Source organism: Piliocolobus tephrosceles, chromosome 2 (genome assembly GCF_002776525.5).
Source record: "Piliocolobus tephrosceles isolate RC106 chromosome 2, ASM277652v3, whole genome shotgun sequence".
In the NCBI taxonomy this organism is placed as follows: domain Eukaryota; kingdom Metazoa; phylum Chordata; class Mammalia; order Primates; family Cercopithecidae; genus Piliocolobus; species Piliocolobus tephrosceles.
Window position 1 is genome coordinate 27,714,093 of NC_045435.1, and position 22,855 is coordinate 27,736,947.

Here is a 22,855-nt window from a genome sequence, read left to right on the forward strand (position 1 = left end):
TTGGATTCTGATTGTTACTGCCTTGCTTTGGCTTAGGCGTGGATAAGCTCTTCCGTGGTGAGCAAAAATGGCCTCCAGCCAACCTGGTGGGAGACTTCCCTAACTGACTTCCAACCTTCCCAGAGGAAGGGTAGAAAAGTAGCCCTCACTCCTCCACTCCCAGGAAATGTGCATTTCCCTGCAAGAGGAGAGACAATAACATTTGGTTTGATAGCTGACACTATTCCCTGTTACTTTTCGGATTTTATTAAAATTAAATGTGTTAATTCTTTGTTCTTTCACCCCAGGGCAATTCTGGAAAGAAAACATATCTTAAGATTGAACAGAAAAACTAAAAGACACCAGACAGACACCAAGCTCACATTTGTTAAATGACTTTGTGCTCTTGAAAAGAAATGTATAAAAAGCACATTGCCAACTGCTCTGCGTGATATCCTTTGTTTGGATTTTAGACGCAGCTTGACTGACACAGAGAACCTGAGTAAGAGACTCTTTGGATACTGAAAAGTCTTTTAAAGAAGGTGATATACAGATTTCAGAGAACAATTTCAACCTTGTTCTATTGAAGGTTATACTCAGTTCTGAACCACATTACTTTCCTGTCTACGTTTCATTTCCTGGGGGCTTGCCAAGTGATAAACAGACCCAGGCGTGTGTGGTAGATTTGGGTTTTTTTAGCACGAAGTGGGTGGCTGGGGTTTGCTTGAAAACATCGACTTTGGGATCATTACGGAAATGCTGGTGTAAGGTGTTCAGAAGACAATGGAGAAAAAATGGAAATACTGTGCTGTCTATTACATCATCCAGATACATTTCGTCAAGGGTAAGACTTCCAGTTGTCCCTTCTTGTCGGATGGGCCTCTTTAGGGGCGGATGGGGCCTCTGTTCATTTAAAATGCCTTGTGACTGCTGCTGAAATTGATCACCAAAGGGCAAATCATTACTAAGGGTTTCAGTTATGTATTTCAGTGGCAGGTATAAGAGAGATGCTAGAATCTAGAAATGATTACTAATGCACACTAAAAATAAGAAGGGAATGGGTCATCTGTGCCACTGCTCTGAGGCATTTTCACCCATTTCCTTTCTAACAGGATCTCTGGAGTAATTGGGAAATTGTGTTTCTTGGAAATGAAATGCTCTCCAAATGGTAGTCAAAACAACTGCAGAAAAATTAAAAATCACAAAGCCATCAATGCTCAGAGATCCTTGCTTCACTTTTTTCTCTCTCAAGTACTCTTTTTCTTTTGGATATAACAAGTATTTCTCCTCCAAATACTAAGGTCTTTGGGAGTTGAATGCACGTTGAATTTTAATGAGGCATGTGTAGGTAGGAACCTGGGAGACAAAGTGGAATCCTTATGACAGTAGGAACAAGAGCCTAATGGGCCTATTTAAAAATAGAAGGAAGCAGGATTAGTTCTGTATTCCACAGTATGAGAGTATTATCGTAAGCCTGAGTGTCTGAAGAATTAACTGTGCTTTTCAGATATAGCTATGAAAATATTAAGGAGAATTTCTAAATCAAAGGAGATTTGGAATATAATGCTGTAGATAGGATCAGAGCCATATTTTCAGGCAAAGGATAGCTCACAAGAAGTTACATTAAACTGTACTAACCTCTGCCTACCAAACTTTTGCATCCGCAGAAGTATGATAATTCCCATTTGTCAAGTTCTTTTACTTTTAAGAGCCTTGTTTCTTCTCAGTTGCTTGTCGTCTTTTTATCTTTTACTTTTGTAAGCTTCAGTGGTACTTGTCACAATAATATATATCATTTCTGTAGCAGGATTCCATATTAATTCTAAAACTGAGGCCAACACTATTGAAGGCATGTAACAGTCTCAATGCTTACCACATTTTAAGTGTCCTGTATCACTTGGTCAGACTGCTGATAGGAAAGAGACTCTACTTATGTCTAGTATTTCAGACCATCGATTAGAGGTGATACTAAGTGGAGCCTCTACCTAAGGTTAGATGAGGTCCTTTCAATCCTTATATATTGAAAGGGAAATTTCTTACTCTAATCAACCGAATTTGGGAGGCAGTTTGGGGGTTATGTGGAAGGAAAATAAAATAAAATAAAATAAGTAATAAAGTTTAAAATAATAAACATAAAAGTATAGGTTACTTAGAAGTTATACGTAGGCTAAGAAATTTAAGTAGCCTCTCCCAGCATTGCTAACAAGTTGCAGCTGCGAGCTTACCTCAACCTTCCAAGCTTATTGCCTGCCTCCAGACCCCCACATATTTCTGTAACTCCTGTTTTACCTCACCCCAGCTCTGTCCAGCTTTAAGGTTGACTGGTCAAGATAGTTTTCTCAGAATTGTCATGAGTTAAATAATTTACTGTCTTTGACTGAAACCTGTATCCTGCCTTGTTTTCCTGCCTCAAATGACATATAAACAAGCCTGCTTTCTCTGTCAGAGTCAGCAGCCATTTTGGGCATGAGTCTGCTGTGGGCCTGGATGCCCAAATTAAATAAAGTTCTTTTTGGTCTCCAAAGGTCTCTTTGTCTTCCTTGGCTGGAGTTTTACTGCGACAGTTATGAGTGTTATAGAAAGACACAAACTCTCGGTAACTGAATTCATTCTTTTACTGGAGGTGTACATTTACTGGACATTTTTGTTTTGTTTTGTTTTGTTTTTTTTTGAGATGGAGTCTTGCTCAGTTGCCAGGCTGGAGTGCAGTGGCATGATCTTGGCTCACGGCAACCTCCGCCTCCCAGGTTCAAGCGATTCTCCTGCCTCAGCCTCCCCAGTAGCTGGGACTACAGGCATGCGCCACCACGCCCAGCTAATTTTTGTATTTTTAGTAGAGACAGGGTTTCGCCATGTTGGCCAGGATGGTCTGGTTCTCTTGACCTCGTGCTCTGCCCGCCTTGGCCTCCCAAAGTGCTGGAATTACGGATGTGAGCCACTGCACCAGGCCTGGAGGTGTGACTTTGAGCATACCCCTTCTCATCTCTCTGTGCCTCAGTTTCTTCCTTGATACCAAAGGGTTAACAACATCACTTACGGCGTGTGAGAGGGATTAAACAAGATAACATATGAAAGGCCCTTGTAAACATGTATTTTTCAAATAAATTGCTATACACATATCATTTATTTTTACAGTTTCAGAAAGCATCGTGTGTATTATATTCAGTTGTTGTTTTATAACCCAAAAAGCCAATTATATTAAACGTAAGAAGAATTGTCATACTAAGTTTGCTGGTATGCTTCAATTTTCAAATAGGCTTGATTTTATTCACAGGTAGTTAGAAACCTTCAATTATGTTTTGGTCAGACCAACACAAGGATAAATATTTAGAAGTCAGTAATTTCCTCTAGCTTCTCTACATAAATGCCTCCTCATTTATATTGTCTCATGCGTCTCTATCTGAGTCAGATACAAGCTCTACTCTACTCCTAAAGTAGTCAGGGAAAAATTTCCTCAGTTGCTCCCCTCACCTTACTGAAGTGACTAGGGTTTTTAATTAAGAGTCATTCTATGTGAATTATTTAAACTCACAGCTCATGTTCTTCCTTTTCAGGAGTTTGGGGAAAACCATTCAACACAGAAGAAACCATTTATGCTACACTTGGCTCTGATGTCAACCTGACCTGCCAAACACAGGCGATAGGCTTCTTGGTGCAGATGCAATGGTCCAAGGTCACTGATAAGGCAGACCTGATTGCTCTTTATCATCCCCAATATGGCTTCCACTGTGCCTATGGGAGTCCCTGTGAGTCACTGGTGACCTTCACAGAAACTCCTGAGAATGGGTCAAAATGGACTCTGCACTTAAGGAATATGTCTTCTTCAGTCAGCGGAAGGTACGAGTGTATGCTTACTCTGTATCCAGAGGGCATGCAGACTAAAATCTACAACCTTCTCATTCAGACACACGGTAAGCATAACTGGAAGACGGATGGAAGCACATGCTTTCACTCAGCTCTCTTCTCATTCAACAAATGTACCTTGTAAGAAAAGCAGGGTTAGGCATGGTGCTCAGCATACAAAGGCTGAGCAGAAAGAGCTACTGTCTGGTAAGGGAGAAAGGAAGTGACCACAGCATTTAAGCAAATAAGTGTAAACTTGCAGCAGTGATAAGCATCAATAACAAAGACTGTAACAGTCTTGTGAAGGAGCACATCACAGAGGCCATTGAAATTGTCCTTGAGTAATTAACACCATAGCTTAAGTCTAAAGAATGAATAGACATTAACACAATTAAGGGGGCGGGGCTGAGGCAGAGTGGAATTGTGAGTAATCCCAGAGAGAGAAAAGAGCTTGCATGAAGCTCTGTGGAGTGTTTGAAGAAATGGGAAAATGCCAATGGGACAGCAGTACAGCGAATAAAGGATAAGGCAGGTAAGGACCAGATCATGTTGGACCTGGTCAGATTCCCTTTTAAAAGGTTTCTATTTTGATCTCAGAACCATGAGAAGACATAGAAGTATTTCCAACAAAAGGATGGCATGACATTTATAGGCTGATTCTATTTGTGTTGTTAAAAAAAAATCATACTGACTTTCCTGTGAAAATGAGGTGAAGATGGACAAGAAGGAGCAGGTGGAGACAACTCAGGAGACCATCTCAGTAGCTCAGAAAAGAAAAAGTGTTAGTTCAGGTAGATATAGAAGGAAAGTGGCAAATTTTGCGCATTGGGCGTAAAGCAATATGATCATAGAGTGAATATAAGAGAAGGGCAGTATGAGTGAAGGAGAGAAAGAAGTTGAAGGTGACAACTAGGTGTCTGGCATGGTGGTGCTATTCACTGTGAATGGTGGTGCTATTCACTGTGAGGGAAGGTTTGTGGGTGAATTTATGAAAGTGGTTCTGGGTATACAACATTTAGTCTAGGGCAGGTAAAGGGGCAAAGGAGGCTGCTCGCCATGCAGCATTCACACCAACATAGTTTGGAGGCCTGCATTTAGAAGCAGGAATCCTAGATTTAAGTTCTAGCTCCTTTCTGAATAGAAATAAATTTGACTTGGGGCCTATCGTGTAAAGTCTCTGAGCCTATTTGGAAAATGATTATAATAATGCCTGCTCTAAATTACCTGGCCCTAAAGTAAATGATTTTCATTTCTGCTAATGGAAAACAATGAAAGTGAAAGCCAACAAATGCAAAATGCACTGGCAGCGGACTCGTTCTGACTCAGGGCAAAGTGACCTGGTAATATAACAACAGCAACAAAAAAAACTCGTGAAGATCATATTAAAGGGGACAGAGAGCTGCCCAGAACAAGCAACAGATATGGATTTATTACCTCCTCTCCATGTCTTATAACTTACTTGCTCTAAAAATATGCTGTTGGAAGAGTCCACCTTCAGGCCAAAGTCCTATCAACTACTATCTTACAATGCCCAATTCCCTTGCTGTTTTCCAGAAAACACACTACACACACACTTCAGTTCAATTAAGGATGGAGTGGAGTGGGATTGAAGTAAAGAGAAATGGAAGACCTACATAGAACACTGTTTAGCTACACATACTTTGATTCAGGTAGCCTGTGTTTGACCATTGGCTCTATCACTCACTATACGTTTCATCATTCCCAAGTTGTTTCAAGTTTCTTACATAACAAATATGGATAATTACAGTACTTTCTTTATAGGTATCACTAGCTTGATGATTAAACGAGATAATCTGTGTAATGCACTTAAATGTATAGTTCCTGCTAAAGGATAAGAGTTTGGTAAATGGTAATTTTCAATTAAGAGTAGTAATAATTATATTGAGCAAATTCTGTTTCTCAGTTCTGATTAAATATGAGCCCTGCTCCTTCTCTTTATATATTGACCTCATTTGGAACCCAGTAAGATATTTGCCATGTAATATTAGCACAAGTACACATTGAACTTGGCTTCATACACAGATTTTTTGGTACATTCTGCCTGAACCAGTAAACAATACTGTTGCCTTACTGAGGACTTAGTGTTTCCTTCATTGAGACTTGGCAACATGGATTGATGTACCTTTTATAGGAAATAGAATATGTGATGCCACAAAATGAAGACAGCAATGGAGAACAGATAGTATATTATCCAGAAAGGAGAATGGTGTTGCCTTTAAAGAAAATGAATTTCTTAAAATAAAGAGAACCAAAGGAGGTAAGCTTGTAGCTACTAAAAACTGCAGATCACTGGAGAGGCAGACACCATATCTATACTTTTTGTGGTTGGAAAATTTCCAGTCTTCTGATCGTAACTTTGCTGCTGTCATCTGAATCAGATGAAAAGCAACGGCCTCAGTGTTAGAGAAATGGTTCTGGTATTGTGTTTTTGGGTACAAAGGGAGTAAAATAGAAAAGAGCAAAACAGAAGGGGGAAACAAATCCTTCACCACAGAGTGACCAAAAATGTTAGCCTGGTATGGAGCTACAGAGTAGGCAGCTGACTAAAAGCAGGCAGTTGCCATCTGAGAGCTCTGTCAAGTTCACAACCAATAGCATATTTCCTTTTTACCCTTTACTCTTTCGATCTTCTCTTGCTGCTTCTCCTCTCACTTGTACAGTTTTCCTCTTAGGCCCCTGTGCAATCTTTAAGTTTACAAGCTAGTTGGGTAAGCAAAACACACCTGAAGTGCAAACACTTATGTAGTACATAAACACATGCAAATTGAAGTGGTGCATAAGAACCTAATTTGAAAATGCTAAGGGACTTGAGGTATTTGGGTTGATCATCTCTTCCTGTTTATTTTCTGTTGCCGTTTGAATCATTCTCTCATGTCTGCTCACAACACAGTGTGTGTCTAAATCCTGTTCCCATGTTCCCCAAGGGCCTAGCTGTGAAAGGATTCTGTTCTCTTTTCACAATATTTTGTCTCTGTGTGTGTCTTAGTGCTCTGAGGCTGTGGGCAAGAGTGGAAATATAATAAGCAGTGTGGGGTTTGCCTCTTTTCTGCTTTCACTTGATAGGGTTTCCTCTTAGGTTAGGAGCTTTTGAGTCACTCCAAGAAATGCAGTTCTCTGAGTTAAGCCTTGGATTGTCATAATCTAGATTTCATTCATTTGAATGCTACTGGATCCCATAATGCTTCAGATTGTAAGATTTTGGTGCATTTTAAAATTTATAGTTATTAAGATCAGTTATAAGAGTATAACATGGTTTTAATTTACTAGTTCACAGTAAATGCCTTGGTGGGCTGTTAATGTTATTGGAAGCAGTAGTAGCAGTGAGAGTGGTTGAAGAAGTCATGGTCCTGGAAGTTGTAGTAATAGTAGCAATAAAATTTTGATCCTATAATGTTGATAAGCTTGGTCTAAAGCATGTTATTATCCTGCCTAGTTTGTATTGAACCTGAATGCTGGCTCTTCTTAAATTCCTGTATTTAGTCTTTATCCAACAAGTGTTTTGGGGTGCTTACAGTGCTGGGCACCAGGCACAGAATAGGCATATATGCATAACTGTGCCTTCATGAATCACAATGTTCAGTAGGAAGAAGCTGACATTCATCAAATAAGCAAACAAATACCAAATTGCAACAGTGAGAAATGCTCCAGAAGTGAGGAAGTAGACAGTGTATGAGAGGGTATATAATAGGAAAATCAGAAAAGACTTTCTTTCCTTTCCTCTTTCCTTTTCTTTGTCCTTTCCTTTCCCCCTTCCTTTCATTTCCCCCTCTGCTCCCCTACCCTCTCTTCCCCTCCCCTCCCCTCTCCTTTCCTTTCCTTTGGAAGTGCTGCTTCAACTGGAGTTAACCAAGGGAGCACAGAGCTTTATAAAGAACAGGACATGCAAAAGCCCTGTGGTGAAAGGAAGTTCCAGCAACTGGGTAGGCAGGGGAGATTTTAAAAGGTATTATGGCTCAAGCAGAGGGATTACAGGTGAGACAGTTGAAGATAAGATTATAAAGACTGATTAGTCCAATTAAGGAGTTTTGTCTGCATCCTAAGAGCTGTGGAAACTAATTGAAAGGTGGTTGTTTTGTTTGATTTTTTTTTGTTTTGCATTTCAAAAATGCATCTTTGTGCTCAAGTGTAAAGAATGAATTGAAGAAGGCAGAGAGGACAGTGTGGATCAGTTAGAAGAGAACAGCAGAAAGCTACATGAGAGATGCTGGTGCCATTAAGTACAGTGGCAATGAACTAGAAAGAGAGGAATGTTTAGATGAGAAACTTGTGTAGGAGATTCTCCCCACAGGATCAGTGGTGGATTGCCTATGTGAAGGGAGGAATAAAAAGCAGTGTCAAGGATGATGCTTTAATTTCTAATATGTAACACAGAAAAAATAGGGGAACATTGTATTAGGGAACACAGGAATATGATCAGATCATGCAGAAATTATTTTGCATTTCATTTTGTACATGTTGAGTTAGGCATGAAGTTGTGACATACAGAAGATGTTAGGTAAATATCTGGATATACAATTTCTGATCTAGGAGCGAAGTTTAAGCTGAAGATACAGACTGGTGAGTCATCTGAGTGTAAGTGCTAACTAAAGTTCTGGGAGTGAAAGAAATCATCTAGGAAGAGAAAATCAAACAAGAAAAGCCATGTGGCACTTCAGCAGAGTCCATGGTGACAGATGGAGAAAGATGAGTCTTCAGAGGGTAATGAAGAGCAATTAAAGAGGCACAAGTAAAATCAGGAGTGAATTGGGTCACAAAAATCTAGAGACATATTACGTTAAAGGAATAGCCATCAATCATAAAGTTTCTAAGAAGATAAAATAGTTATTCGATTGTATATTAAAACATGAAATTTTTTATCACCTAACAGGAACTGTTTGGTGGCATTATGGAATGGAGTCAGGCTGGAGGGAGAAGAGGGATGAGCGGGAGGCAAGGAAATGGAGACAGCACATTGATATGACTTCCAAGAAATCTGCCAGTAGTGACAGGAAGAGTAGAGGTGTTCAGATGCGGGATTCTGTTGATATTGCAGTAGAGATGGTGATGGCGGTTTCAATTAATAAAAGACACTTGACCGTGCTTCAAAGTTAATGGGCACGATCTAGTTAAAAAAGAGTAGTTAAATACACAGTATGGAGGATAAAATAATAAACCAAGGTTTCTAAGAAAATGGGGACAATGATACTCACAACACAAGTAGGACTACCCTGATATTAAAAAAAAAAAAAAAAAAAAACAAGGGTTTTTTTTTTTTTTTTTTTTTGTAACAGGAGGGAGGGAAAATAAGATGAGTGCATATAATGAGAGAGGTGCTGTCTCTATTTCTCTAAAATAGAAACAAAACCATCTTCAGCTAGAGAGAGGAAGGAAGCTTCAGAAAAGAAGATTGAGAAAGGTTTGAAAGAGCTGCTATGGATAGAAGCGAAATGAATTCACTAACTAAACACATTTGGATTTTTAGTCTGTGTTGAGCATCCATTTGGGTATGGTATGAAATGGCAGTGAAAACAATTTGCATCAGGCCTTCTCCAGCAGTGACTGGCTGCTTGAGTCTGGCATTAAAAATACATAGTGCCACATTTGGATTCCATTTTAGATTGTTGCCAAAAGATAAAAAAGGGCAAAGGATTTGGGGTATAAGCAAAAACATTATTGACATAATGCACTATAGAACTTTAGCTTGATAATAAGAGACACAAAGAAAAAATAAAGCTGACGGTTTGGAAAAAAGTAGTGTGATTAACTCATTAAAAGAGCTAATGAGGTTGGAGAACAGTTGAAATGGGACTAGTTGCACAAGCTGGAAGAATAGATGTTTGTAGGTTTGAATTTGTGATTTTATAGATAGAGCAATTTTACATGATAACAAGATCCAAGATGTGATTGTGAGAGTAGATGGCTACAATGAAGTGGAGACAATTAATGAAGATGACAGCGGGAAGAACTGAGAGTCCAGGTATTGGAGAAGTCATCTGCATGGTCACTGAAAGCACCTAGGTTATGTCAGGTTTGGAGCTGCAAAAGATTGCAATCTACATAATAACAGTTTCAAAGATAATGGATTGTGATTGGGAGATCAGAGCAGAAGTTAATAAACTTTTTCTCTGAAGGGTCATGCTGTGCTTTGAATATTTGTCTCCTCCAATATCATTTTGAAATTTAATTGTCATTGTAACAGTATTAAGAGATGAGACCTTCTTTTTCTTCAAATTTTATTTTAAGTTCAGAGGTACCTGAGCAGGATGTGCAGGTTTGTTACATAGGTAAATGTGTGCCATGGTGGTTTGCTGCACAGATCATCCCATCACCTAAGTATTAAGCCCACCATCCATTAGCTATTCTTCCTGATGCTCTCCTTCACCCCACGACATCCTCCGACAGGCCCCAGTGTGTGTTGTTCCCCCTCATGGGTCAGAATGATTTGTAACAGAATGATTTATATTCCTTTGGGTATATAACCAGAAATGGGATTGCTGGGTCAAATGGTATTTCTGCCTCTAGGTCTCTGAGGAATGGCCACACTGTCTTCCACAATGGTTGAACTAATTTACACTCCCACCAACAGTGTAAAAGCATTCCTTTTTCTCAGCAACCTCACCAGCATCTGTTCTTTCTTGACTTTTTAATAACAACCATTCTGAGTGGTGTGAGACGGTATCTCATTGTGGTTTCAATTTGCATTTCTCTAATGATCAGTAATGTTAAGCTTTTTTTCATGTTTGTTGGTTGCATACGTGTCTTCTTCTGAGAAGTGTTGATTCATGTCCTGTGGCCACTTTTTAATAGGGTTGTTTCTTTTCTTATAAATTTGTTTAAGTTACTTTGTAGACTCTGGATATTAGACCCCGGACCCTTTAAGAGGTGATTAGGCCATAAGGGCTCCACTCTCCTGGATAAGATTTGTGGCAATATAAAAATGTGTGTTTAGCCCCCTCTTGTCTCTCTGTGGCTCTTCTGCTCTTTTGCCATGAGGGGAGCAGCATTTCTCCCTCCGAGGATGCAGCATTCAAAGTGCCATCTTGAAAGAGAACACTTGCCTCTAACCAGACACCAAACCTGCCAATGTTTTGATCTTGGACTTTCCAGCCTCGAGAACTGAGATAAATAAATAAATATGTTTTTAAATAAGTTATCTAATCTCAGATATTCTTTTGCAGCATCGCAAAACAGACTGAAATAGTCCAGATATTAAATATTTTAGGCTTTGTGGTCCATAACGTCTCTATCATAACCACTCCACTCTGCCACTGTAGCATAAAAAGCATCACAGAGAATATGTAAATGAATGGGCCTGACTATGTTCTAATTCAACTTTATTTACAAAAACAGGCAACAAGCCAGATTTGGCCTACAGGCCAAGTTTTATGTCCTCTGAGTTAGAGAATAATAGCAGTGGATCAAGGAAGAAAGGGATTGTTTTGTTTTTCTTAGAATGTGTTATGTATAATTGACAATACTGGAGATGGTTTTAGGTGATTCATGAAACAATGCTGAAAGCTTTAATTGTAGAAAACTCTAAACAATATACAAAAATCACGTGGAATAATTATGAAAAGTATATAGAATAAGCTCCCACATACTGAACATACAACTTCAGCAATTATCAACTCATAGCCAATCTCTTTTATTTAAACACTTATCAACTGCTGCCTTCCAAGATTACTTTGGAGAAAATGCAAGACATCTTGTTTATTTTAGTATGAATCTTTAAAAGATAAAGATGTTGTTTTTTAAAAAAGACATAATCCACCACCAAAACTAAAAAAAAAAAGTATTTAATATTATTCAATATCCCATCAGCCTCATAATGTTATATTTTGGGTTTTTTTAAAATTAGGATGCAGATAAACTAGATATATTTTGATTATTTGGAAATTCCCTTTTCATCTGAAAGCTATATTACATTTGTTATTTTTCCTTTGCCATGTATTTGTTGAATAAATTTGATGATTTGTCGAGCCTGGATTTTGCTCTTATAGTCCCATAGTATCTCTATGTTTTCACCTTATAGTCAGCCTTATAGACTCTAAGTTATCTTACATTCTTGATAGAGACTTGATCACATTAAGGTTTTCTTTTTTGTTTTTTGGCAAGATTACATGATAGATGATGTATAGTTACATCAGAGGCACATAATTCTGTTACATGATGTTAAGAGTCACTGATGAGCATTCCCTGCACTCATTAAATCATTATGATTTGCCAACTAGTGATATTCTATCATTCCTTAATTTATTAGCTTAAGTATCTTTATAAAGAGAAACTTCCTGTCATCAACTTATTACTTATTTGATGTATAGTTTGTATAAGAAAAGCAGACTAGATACTTGATTCTTTCCCTTTAATCATGAGTTTTCAAATGAGTTGGTTCACTAGTATTTTTAGAAAGTGACTCATAAGTATTTTATGTTAAGTATCATGAATTCATATGAACTTAAACATACTGGTGAATTTCAATTCATTATGGTTATTATTCTTATTCTACTGAAAATGTCCCATATATAAAACCTATTAGTCCTGTGTTGTATAAGTTGCAAATATTTTCCCAGTTTGTCATTTATTCTTACTTTCTTATATTATTTGCAATGCAGCATATTTCTTATTTTTATGAAACAAAATCTATTACTCTTTTCCCTTATTCGTCCTGATTTTAAGTTTTGGTCAAGAAAAGTTTCTTCATTTCCAAATTACATAAGAATTCACTCATAATTTCTGATACTTGCATGCTTTCTTTTATGAGCATTTAAATTTCTAATGTTAGTTTTCTGGAGCAAAATACAAACACCTAAATCCACATTTTTATATGTCTCTAATGCCTTCTTCTATATTTTCTACTTTTTTTCCCCTTCTGTGATTGAGTTAGGTATTGACCTGTTTTCCAATCATGAACTCTATCTCTATGATGTCCAATAAGTTTTTGCCCCATCATATTAGTTCTTAATTTCTGATATTGTATTTGTAAGTTATTGATCACATTTGATAGATTTTTAATTTTTGATAAATTTGTCCACCTTTTGATCTACTTCCTCCCTTTCTTCTCTGTTTTCTTGAGTATGTGAAAAAGAGTTATTTTAAATCTTTGTTGGATAACTCTAAAGTCAGAAGCATTTGTGTGTCTGTTCTTATGTCTATTTTTCTCTTATTTTCTTTTTTGCAACTTGCTCCACCATATCTCCTCTAAACCACTTTGTATTATTATTTTAAATATACTGCATCTATATGAAACTATAAAGTGCACATATATAATAATAAATGTATTAAACTCAACAGTTCAGTGTTAAATTAAGGATTTAAAGCAGCAGTACCCAACTTTTTGACACTAGGGACCAGCATGGAAGACAGCTTCCACAGACTGAGGTGGAGGGGGATGGTTTGGGGATGATTCAAGTGTATTACATTTATTGTGCACTTTATATTATTGTTACATTGTAATATATAATGAAATAATTTTACAACTCACCGTAATGTAGAATCAGTGGGAGCCCTGAGCTTGTCTTCCTGCAACTAGATGGTCCCGTCTGGGGGTGATGGTAAACAGCAACAGATCATCAGGCACTAAATTCTTATAAGGAGCACACAACCCAGATCCCTCACATGTGCAATTCACAATAGAGTTCACATTCCTATGAAAACCTAAGGCAGCCATTGATTTGATAGGACACAGATCTCAGGTGGTAATGTGAGTGACAGGGAGTACCTGTAAATACGGAGGAAGCTTTGCTTACTCACACACTGCTCACCTCCTGCTGTGTGGCCTGGTTCCTAACAGGCCACAGACCAGTACCAGTCCATGGCCCAGGGGTTAAAGACCCCTTATTTAAATAATTTCATGTTCTTTAATGAAATTAAGAGAAGAGAAAAGAAAAATAAATGTGTGTATGGTTTTTATTTACTCACATATAAAGACTACACATATAATTTTTCATATTTACTCATGTATTTACCATTTTTTGTGGTCTTTATTTTACCCCATGATTTGGAGTTACTGTTTGTTGTCATTTCTTTTCAGCCTGAAGAACTTTAGTATTTCATGTAAGAGAAATCTACTTGCAATGAATTCTTTCAGATTTTTTCATTTTTAATTTTAAAGGATAATTTCACTGGATATAGAATTCAGAGTGGATTGTTTCTCTTTCTTTTAGCATTTTGAATATATATTTTGACCTCCATTATTTCTGATTAAAATGAGCCACTAGTTATATTATTAGTCTGCTGAATGGGGTGAGCTTTTATTTTTGTTTGGTTGGTTGGTTGGTTTTTGCTCCTTTCAATTCTACTTTTATAATTTATTCTTTCTTTTACTTTCAGAAGTTTGATTATGATGTGTCTACATGGGTGTCTCTTTGAGTTTGTCCTATTCAAGTTTTGTTAAAGTTCTTGGATACATAGATTAATTTTAAGAAAGTTTTTTAATAATCAAATATGTGAAGTTTTTAGCCATTCTTTCTTCAAATATTTGATCCATCCCCCTACTCTTTCACTTCTTTTTCTTATTACTCCTGTTTCATGTATGTTAGCACACTTGATACTGTCCTATATGGCTCTGAAGTTGTTTTCATTTCCTTCAATCCTTTTTCTCCCTTAAGATTAGATAATTTATATTGAACAATGTTCAAATACACTAATTCTTTATTCAGTCATCTCAAATTTGCTATTGAGAACATCTAGTAAATTTTTTATTTTTGTTATTGATTTAAACTCTAAAATATAAATTTGCTTCATTTTATAGTTTTCTATTTCTCTGTTAACATTTCCTATTTATTGAGTCATTGTCATATTTTGCTTTAATACTTTGAGTAGACTAATAATAGCTTCTTTGAAGTCTCTTAAATTCAACACCCGGGTTCACCCAGATTCAGCTGCGATTACTTTTTTCCTGATTATGGGTCACACATTCCTGTTTCCTCCATGTCTCATAAGTTTTTGTTGAAAACTGGACATTTAAAATATATATATATATATTTTTATAGACAGAGTGTAGAATATATATATATAGCAACTCTATATTCTGTCTTATTTAGGTTCATTTTGTTTCATTTTAGTAACTTATCTGTGCTTAAATTGAATGTCTCCTTTGCAGTGCAAGGCCATTGATCTCTCTGCTCAGATTTTTATACTAATAGTTATTTTTAAATTTGGCTCACAAGAAGTTGCCCCTGCATTGGCAAAGCCTCTTTATTGGTCCAGCAATGATTTTGGCAAAAGTTATGCTCAAATACCTTAAACCAATTAGGCTTCCACTCTTTATACATAGATTTATGTGTCCATCAGGGAGTGCATTCAAAGTTGCAGCTAATTATCCAGACTTCCTGGGCTTTTACATTTTGCTACACTCTTTCGGGTCTCCCCCACTCAGTGTGTAGTTTTCTAGTGAGGGTACAATCTATGAAGTCCTTATCTTAGCCATTCCATGACTCTAGTTTCCAGGATCTCCATGCTAAAGGTCCTTCTGGCCTACCACTGTCTTTGTTTTGTGCTGCTCTAACAGAATACCACAGACTGATACTTTAGAAAGGATAGACGTTTATTTACTCACAGTTCTGGAGGTTGAGAATGTCCAAGATCAAGCCATTGACATCTGGTGAGGTCCCGCTTGCTAAATCCTCTGGAGGGGAGAAATGCCACATCCTCACATGGTGGAAGGCAGAAGGGCAAGAAACGAAGGTGAATCAACTCGCCCTTTTATAACGGCATTAATGCCACTCATGAGAGCTCTGCCCTATCACCTCCCAAAGGTTTCACCTCCTAATACTGCCACAATGGCAACCAAATTTCAACATGCATTTTGGAGGGGAGAAGCATTCGAATCATAGCAGCCACTCACTCAAACGGGAATACAAACTCAAACTTACCAAGTTTCAGGTTTTGGGCACCTACCAAGTTTGCCCTGTTACGGGAAAAGGTGAAAAGTTTCTACCCCTAGACCTAATTTAAGTCTGCCCATTGTGGAAAAAAAGCTGGTGGTTTTTGCAACCAGCTCCATGTGGCTGAAACTGCATTTCTTAATGACCAAGTTGGAGAAGGGAATGGACGGAGCTGAGGCAAAAAGATCGAAGTCTCTTACTGTTTTTACTAAAGCTCTAGTGATTTTTCAGTAAGAAATGCTTTGCAATTTAATGACTACCTTTAGTCAGTTTCCAAGGTCCTAAAATTGTTGTTGTTGTTTTAAACACATTTCCCCAGTTTTGTACTTGTCTGTTTTTACTGACCTTCTTATGCCCCCATAACCAGAAGTCCCTCATTCCTACACCCCACATTTTGATATTTATATCGTATCTGTATATAAAAACATATATTCATTACTATTCCCTTCGTTATAACAATTACATGTTCTTAGTGCTAAAGGTAAATAGATAATCAACACTTACCACTAACCTTTATGTAAATGTATCTCCAGTCTGAAATGTATTCTGTTGGAGAATCCTCAGGAAATGCTCATAGCAGCAATATTCTCTGAGTTCTTGCATAACTCTAACATTTTTCTGTAGTCTTTATTTTAAAAAGTTTAATTTTGCTGAATATAAAATCTTTGGCTCACATTTTCTTTCCTGAGTATATTAACTATGTTACTCTATTGTTTTCTGGCATAGGACTGCTATCAAAAAGCTAATAACAATCAGATTTTCTTTCCCCATGTTTGACTTTGCTTGATACTTTTATACAAACATACTTAAAGTTGTCCATTCTGGGTCTATTTTCCAATTTTGCAGTATAATCATTTAATGTGCATTTTCTAGTCATTTTAAATTTTATATTTTTCTTGAATTATAGTTTTTAATATTTGTTCTGTTCCATTGCTTTCATCTTTTTTCTTTAACGTCTTCTATTGTACATATATTTTTATCTTCTTTTCATATCATTTCCTTTGAATCTCTCTTATTTGTTTTTTCTTTTTTTATAATTACATATTGCTTTATTTATTTCAAAATTTCCCTCATTCTATTTTGAAAATGAACTTTAATGAATTAGCTTTTGTGTTTCTATGTTTCTGGTTTTGTTCTAATTTTGTCTTAATTTCTGGAGTGTTTTTTTTTAAATTATTATTTCTAACCCTTTCTTGAATTTCGTTACCTATGCTTTGAAAGCTTTTTTCTTCCACTGCACTCATTGGGAACTTTCCAAAATTGTGCACAATTTACATCATTTTATTTCTTTTAGCTCATTTTGAATAATTTGGCTGTAGTTTTTATTTGCTTTGTTGTCATGTCTTGATAATATGCTCTCGTTGTTGTGGGAACGTTATTTTGTTCTCTGCTCTCTTTTTGCTTCTGGTATCTTTATAGGTTATTCTATCTCATTCCCTTTCTGTTACTCATGTTTAAGTTAAATGCATTCTTATCACAGAAGAGTGAGCCAGGCTAGGTTTTCTAGAGTGTTCAGTATCCCTAAAGTCACCTCTTCTGTTATTTTAAAGATAAGTATTTTACCATTGTACTTTCTGAGTGTATTTCCTTTGCTTCTATCCCTCACATTTACCTAAATTGCCTCTTTGATTTCTCTTATTGGACCTGTCCTGTTTTATTGGATTCTATGTCCAGCAGTTTTTTCTCCCCATGGCATGTGTCCTGAGAAGTCTTTTCTGCTCCAGCACTGACAACCTTTTTCTTATTTTTCTTGAAGACACTGGTGATTTGGTGTCTGCAAACTCTCTTCTCCATTTCAGCTATTATTCTTGGATTAATCTACCTGTCTTTCCAGTGATTACCTGTTACTAGACAGAGGGAGGTGGTGTGGGTTCTCTAGTTCTAAGATCCATCACAAGCCCAGTTGACCTTCCTCTGTTTCTTTCTGCACAGTTGCTGATAACACAGTGGTTCAGTGGATTTTTCCCCACCAATTAAGAGGGATGTGTTATTATTTAGTGTTCTTGTAGATATGGTCTATGTATTTTTAGTTTTGTTACCCTATTTATCTTCTTTGTTTTTATAGAGAGTTTCTGGTATATTCAAAAAGTAATGCGACTTATACTGCCAGCTTCCCAGATTTGGGACAAAGTTTACAAAAATATAATAGTTATGTATTTGATTGATGTTTATTAAAATATAACTAACATTTGGATTGCATGGACTTCAGAGATATTCAATATATTTTAAAGAAATATATATGTAAAACAATTACAATAATTTAAGAATAAAATTAAATAGTAGTAATGATCATATGCAAATATGGCAAAAAAATATGATAGTAGAGATGGTATACAAACAACTCCATTTGGAAGTGCTGTGATAGCTAAGTGATTTTTTTCCCCTTATGGGACAGGGTTCTTTTTTTTCAATTATGGGCTTGGAGTACTATTTGGAAAGCAGTGGAGAGCAAAGAAAGCACTGACCCTACCTCCAGAACTTGAAGAATTAGAGTGCAAGAAATGTTGTGGGGATCTGGTTTTAATTAGGAAAAGGAGGAGGAAAGAGTTACCAGTAAAGAAGATAGATGATATTGATAAGAGATTAAAATATAACAAAGATCTAAAGGCTAAATATAAAATTTATAAACTGAGAAACATGCCATTCAAAATGTATACTGTTACATAGCACATATTTATATATAATATTTTTAGACCTAAATTGATGCTTTAATCTTCAGTTTCATTTTCCTTGATCAGATAGACTATAAAACTTCATAACCTAGCCTTTTCTTTTTATTTTGATGGACTAATATATAATATATATAACATACATATGTTATATATATATATATATGCACACACAATGTTAGTAGCAATAAAAATGTTCATACTTAATGATCCATTAATTATACTTCTGAGAATTTATCTTAAGCAGCCGAATGGTCAGGAGAAAGCTATTAGCATAAGGATGATCCTTGCTATATAGCATGTAATGGTTTAAAATAAAGTAAAAAATCCAAACTGAAAGAGCATAATGATTCAATAATTGGAAATGACTAAATGAATGATGATTAGTATATATGATAAAATGACACAAAGCCCCTATAACTTTAAATCACCAATAGTTCAAGAATCACACAAAACATTTTAAAGTAACAATATACATAACATTCATTGGTAAATAGGATTGCAGACTATGAGAAAACGTGCATGTATGCAAACAAGATTTGAATAGATATAGAAAAAAGAATATATGATTTTTAGGATATTTGGATGATAGAGTTGCCTTTATTTATAAATTTCTTTTGCTGTTATAGTTTAGTCACAAATTTTTATGTATGTATATAAAACTTTCCCAATAGGAGAGATTACAAAATGGATATTTATCTTCTATTACCTTAAAAATGAAAATAATGAACACTGCTTCCTCAAAGTTTCCTTATATATTTTTGTGTAGTTCCTTTGTGGGAGAAATGTTTATAAGCTCTGAGAAGACTATTAGATATGAAGACTGTAAAAAGGTCAGCTTTTTAGGGCAGTGAAACTATTATGTATGATACTATAATGGTGGATACATGTCACTATACATTTGTTCAAACCCATAGAACGTATAAAATTAAGAGTAAACCCTAATATAAACTATGAACTTTGGGTGATAATGATGTGCCAGTGTGGGTTCATTAATTTTAATAAATGTACGGCTGTGGAACAGGATGTCCACAGTTGGGGAGGTTGTGGGGCGGGTAGAGGAAGTAGATACACTGGGAACTTTGTACTTTCTGCTCAATTTTGCTGTGAACCTATAACTACTCTAAAAAATAAAGTCCAACAAAATAAAAAGACAATTAAGGCTAGGTTATGAAGTTTTACATTCTATCTGATCAAGGAAATGGAACCTGAAGATTAAAGTACTAATTTGGGGCTAAAGCAGAGGAACACACCAAATGAGTTTGATTCTGTTAGGGTCATTTCCTTGTAATTTTTCAGTGTTTAGCAACAATTCTGTGCTCCTCAGTGACTCCGTTTAGCCACTTATACAATGAGGGCTATCGTGGGAGTTGGCCTCTCTGCTTCATAGGTGTACCCTGAGGATAGATGAATCCCTGTACTAAAACTGTTTTTGTCTCTTTGATAAAAAGCACTTTACAAACCAATCAGAGATTTATATATTTTCTACCTTATGTTTTGTTACAGTTACACCAGATGAGTGGAAAAGCAACCATACAATCGAAATAGAGATAAATCAGACTCTGGAAATACCATGCTTTCAAAAGAGCTCTTCAGAAATTTCATCTGAGTTCACCTATGCATGGTTGGTGGTAAGTGTTGCCCTTTTCAGTGAATAACCACAATGGTCTTTAAACATTAATGAAGTAAAATGAATAAGCAGTAATAATAGGGAAGGAAGCATACAAATGACAGGCAGGCATTATGCCAGTGGTGGGAGGAGGGGTAGGGAAGGAAGGAGAGGACACTCATATTCCTTCTCACAGGCAAGCCTCTGAGTCTATGAATGCAGTGAATTAATTTATAAATTTGCTTCTAAAGATTGATTTTTATTTCTATCTACATACCAAACCACGATTACAGAAAGAACAAAGTGTGATAGTGCCCTAGAAAGGAGCCACAATCAGTAGAATCCCCTACTCACAAATATTTATTTCACAAGCAACATATGCAGAGCTACAGACTCCCTTTTCCAAAAACCCTTATTACTGCATCCTGGGAAATATCCAACATTGGCTTAGATTGGGAAGCACAGACTCTAATGCTTGTGAAATATAAGCAGCAAATGTATATGAGACAAGCAGGACTTGTATAAGAAATAGTCACTGCCCAGCTCTATTAATGCCACAGGGAGCCACAGGTCTATAGTTGCCATGCCTTCTCATTAAAAAAAAAAAAAAAAGCCAGAAATCTGGATTTTTATGAAAAATTTTCCAATTTTAAAAATGATATGTAGAGCAAAAATAAATACTGGTCTATTATTTTGCTAAGGCACTGTAAGGTATAACCCTAGTTATAAATTTAAAAAATTCCACTGAGTGTTCACTTTGGCAGTTATGGTGGGCTGACTATTAAGTTGCTTAACGAGTCCTGTGTGATGACTAAACTCTCCCACTACTTTTCTCTCCTTGAAATACTGCAGAATTCATCTATACAGATCTTCATCTAATTGGATGTATGATTTAATTTGGCCTATCCCTTAACATGACTGCATCATTTATCCACTTTGTCTGCCTTTGTTATTTTATCATTAGTCTACACTATTCTGCCTAATGCATCAGTTTATTTTTAAAATCTAAATTTAATCTTAAAACCTAAAATTGTCTGAGCTTTTTGTCATAACAGATAAACAAAATCAACATGAGGATAATAGTAAATGTGAAAGAATTGTGTCATTATAACTTTAATGTTAGTCAATCAAATGGCAGCCAGCTACTAATCAGTGTATATAGTAAACCCCTAAAACTGTTAAAAACAAATGACAACAAAGAGACAAACACAATTATAGAGGTGACCATAAACATGATTTCAAGAATCACGTAACAGGGCATTCATTTAGATGATACGGAATATGATTACTGTATGTTAGTTTTTATATTTTTGTCAAAATGAAAACAGGATTTAAAAATTCTTATTAAACTCATGGATCCTTATGAATATAACAGCTGGCACAATTTGGAAAATACTGTGATTCAGATGGTTGATCATTCACATTACAAGCTACCTAGATTTTTGTGAACAGTCTTGGAAACTAGACCCTATATATAAAAACATTTCCTTGGGTTTGTGCCAAACCCAAAATAATTGACTTGTACGAAGAACTTTAAATACAACCTACTGATAATTTTTCACTGTCTAGCTATTTTTCAGATAGTAAGTAATAAAAAGAATTATATTTTAAAATAACTTTCCCAAATGGTTGTAAAACCTACAGTGTCTCTTTGTCATGTGTCACAAAACACGTTTGCCCTTTATAGGATTTGCTTTGCAAAAAGTAAGGCTTCCTGGACATTATGCCTATCATTAGGATGAGTATAAGTCCATTGTTCTTAACAAACATGATATAACATACTTCTGAGAAAAAAGTTAAGAAGTGAGATAATTTCAGGAAAACAGAAATGTACTATACTAAACCTTTTAGTAATGAAATGCATACCTTGCTTCAATATTTTCCCCCAACAGAGCGGAAAGTTCCTATCCCAGTTATCACAGATTGACCAACAATGGCAACTGGTTTAATAAAGTTTTACTGTACATATTTTTACTGTAGTGTTCTTATCTTGTCTCATGGGTACGTAATCTGTTTTTCTAAGCAATTGCAAAGCGTTCAGTGTGTGTCTTTTATGTGACTCTGAGCTTCTCCTGGACAAAAAGTTGTATCGCTCATTTTAAAAATCTCTAGCATCTAGTATAGAGTCCAGAACATGGGTACTCATAAATACTTAATAAATACTTGAATTAATTTGTTTCTATTTGTCCTCTTTCCCCATCTTATTCATCGTTCTCATATTAAATTGATGATCACTAAATTCATGCTGTTTGATTGTTTACTGAGTGGCAGGCAGCTCATTAAGTCTCAAAGACTTGACGACTGATGAGTCACCGTGTATCAAGTAGCTGCCTTTAAAGAAACTAAGAAGGCCATATAGACATTACCTTTGGATTCTGCCAGGACCTTTAGAGTAAATGAATGCCAGAGAGTGCATGTAAGGTCACACAGTGAGAGGGTGAATCTTAAACATCCAATAGAACCTCAAGCCACGCTGCCACTTTAAAGAATACACCATGATACAGACAACTTGAAGAATCTTTCTAAAGAAACCTTTCTTCAAAGGGAACATGGTGTTGGCAAATGTGCTAATTAAAATCCTATAGTGCAGGTCCTTTCAAAATGTCCTGTCATTTACATCTATGCCCCACACTGTTGATGGCTGTAGGATTCAGCCAGTCTCTTAAACCAAATACTGTCCTTAAAAAGTGGATTACATAGGGTGGTTATAGTCTCCCTTAAAGGAGAACAAACTTCCTAAATAAATGGAGAGAACCAACTGCCTGACTGTGCACAACCCACACCCTGGGCTCATGGTTAGAACATCCTACAGCAAGGAGGTAAAGGAGCGGAAAGAAAAAATCCCCACATGCATGCAAGTGCAGAAACCC

General features: G+C 36.2%; 1 protein-coding gene and 1 long non-coding RNA gene across 7 annotated transcripts in view; one reads left to right on the plus strand and one right to left on the minus strand.

Moving 5' to 3' along the window:
* The first annotated feature begins 601 nt into the window (after nt 1-601).
* CD96 (CD96 molecule) overlaps nt 602-22,855 on the plus strand; it is a 101,403-nt gene continuing 79,149 nt past the window's right edge. For all 6 annotated transcript variants that reach the window (XR_002731741.2, XR_002731743.2, XM_023212843.2 and 3 more), the window contains exons 1-3: nt 602-823; nt 3,534-3,890; nt 19,883-20,007. Coding sequence is in view for 4 of the 6 variants with exons in the window: in XM_023212843.2 (XP_023068611.2) it covers nt 763-823; nt 3,534-3,890; nt 19,883-20,007 (543 nt within the window). In the remaining 2 variants the exon portion in view is untranslated. The remainder of the gene's footprint in view (nt 824-3,533; nt 3,891-19,882; nt 20,008-22,855) is intronic.
* On the minus strand, nt 2,817-15,529 carry LOC111543091. The gene is made up of 3 exons (XR_002731749.3): nt 15,380-15,529; nt 13,304-13,361; nt 2,817-3,011 (listed from the first exon to the last, which is right to left on the minus strand). It is a non-coding gene; the product is annotated as an uncharacterized LOC111543091 (long non-coding RNA).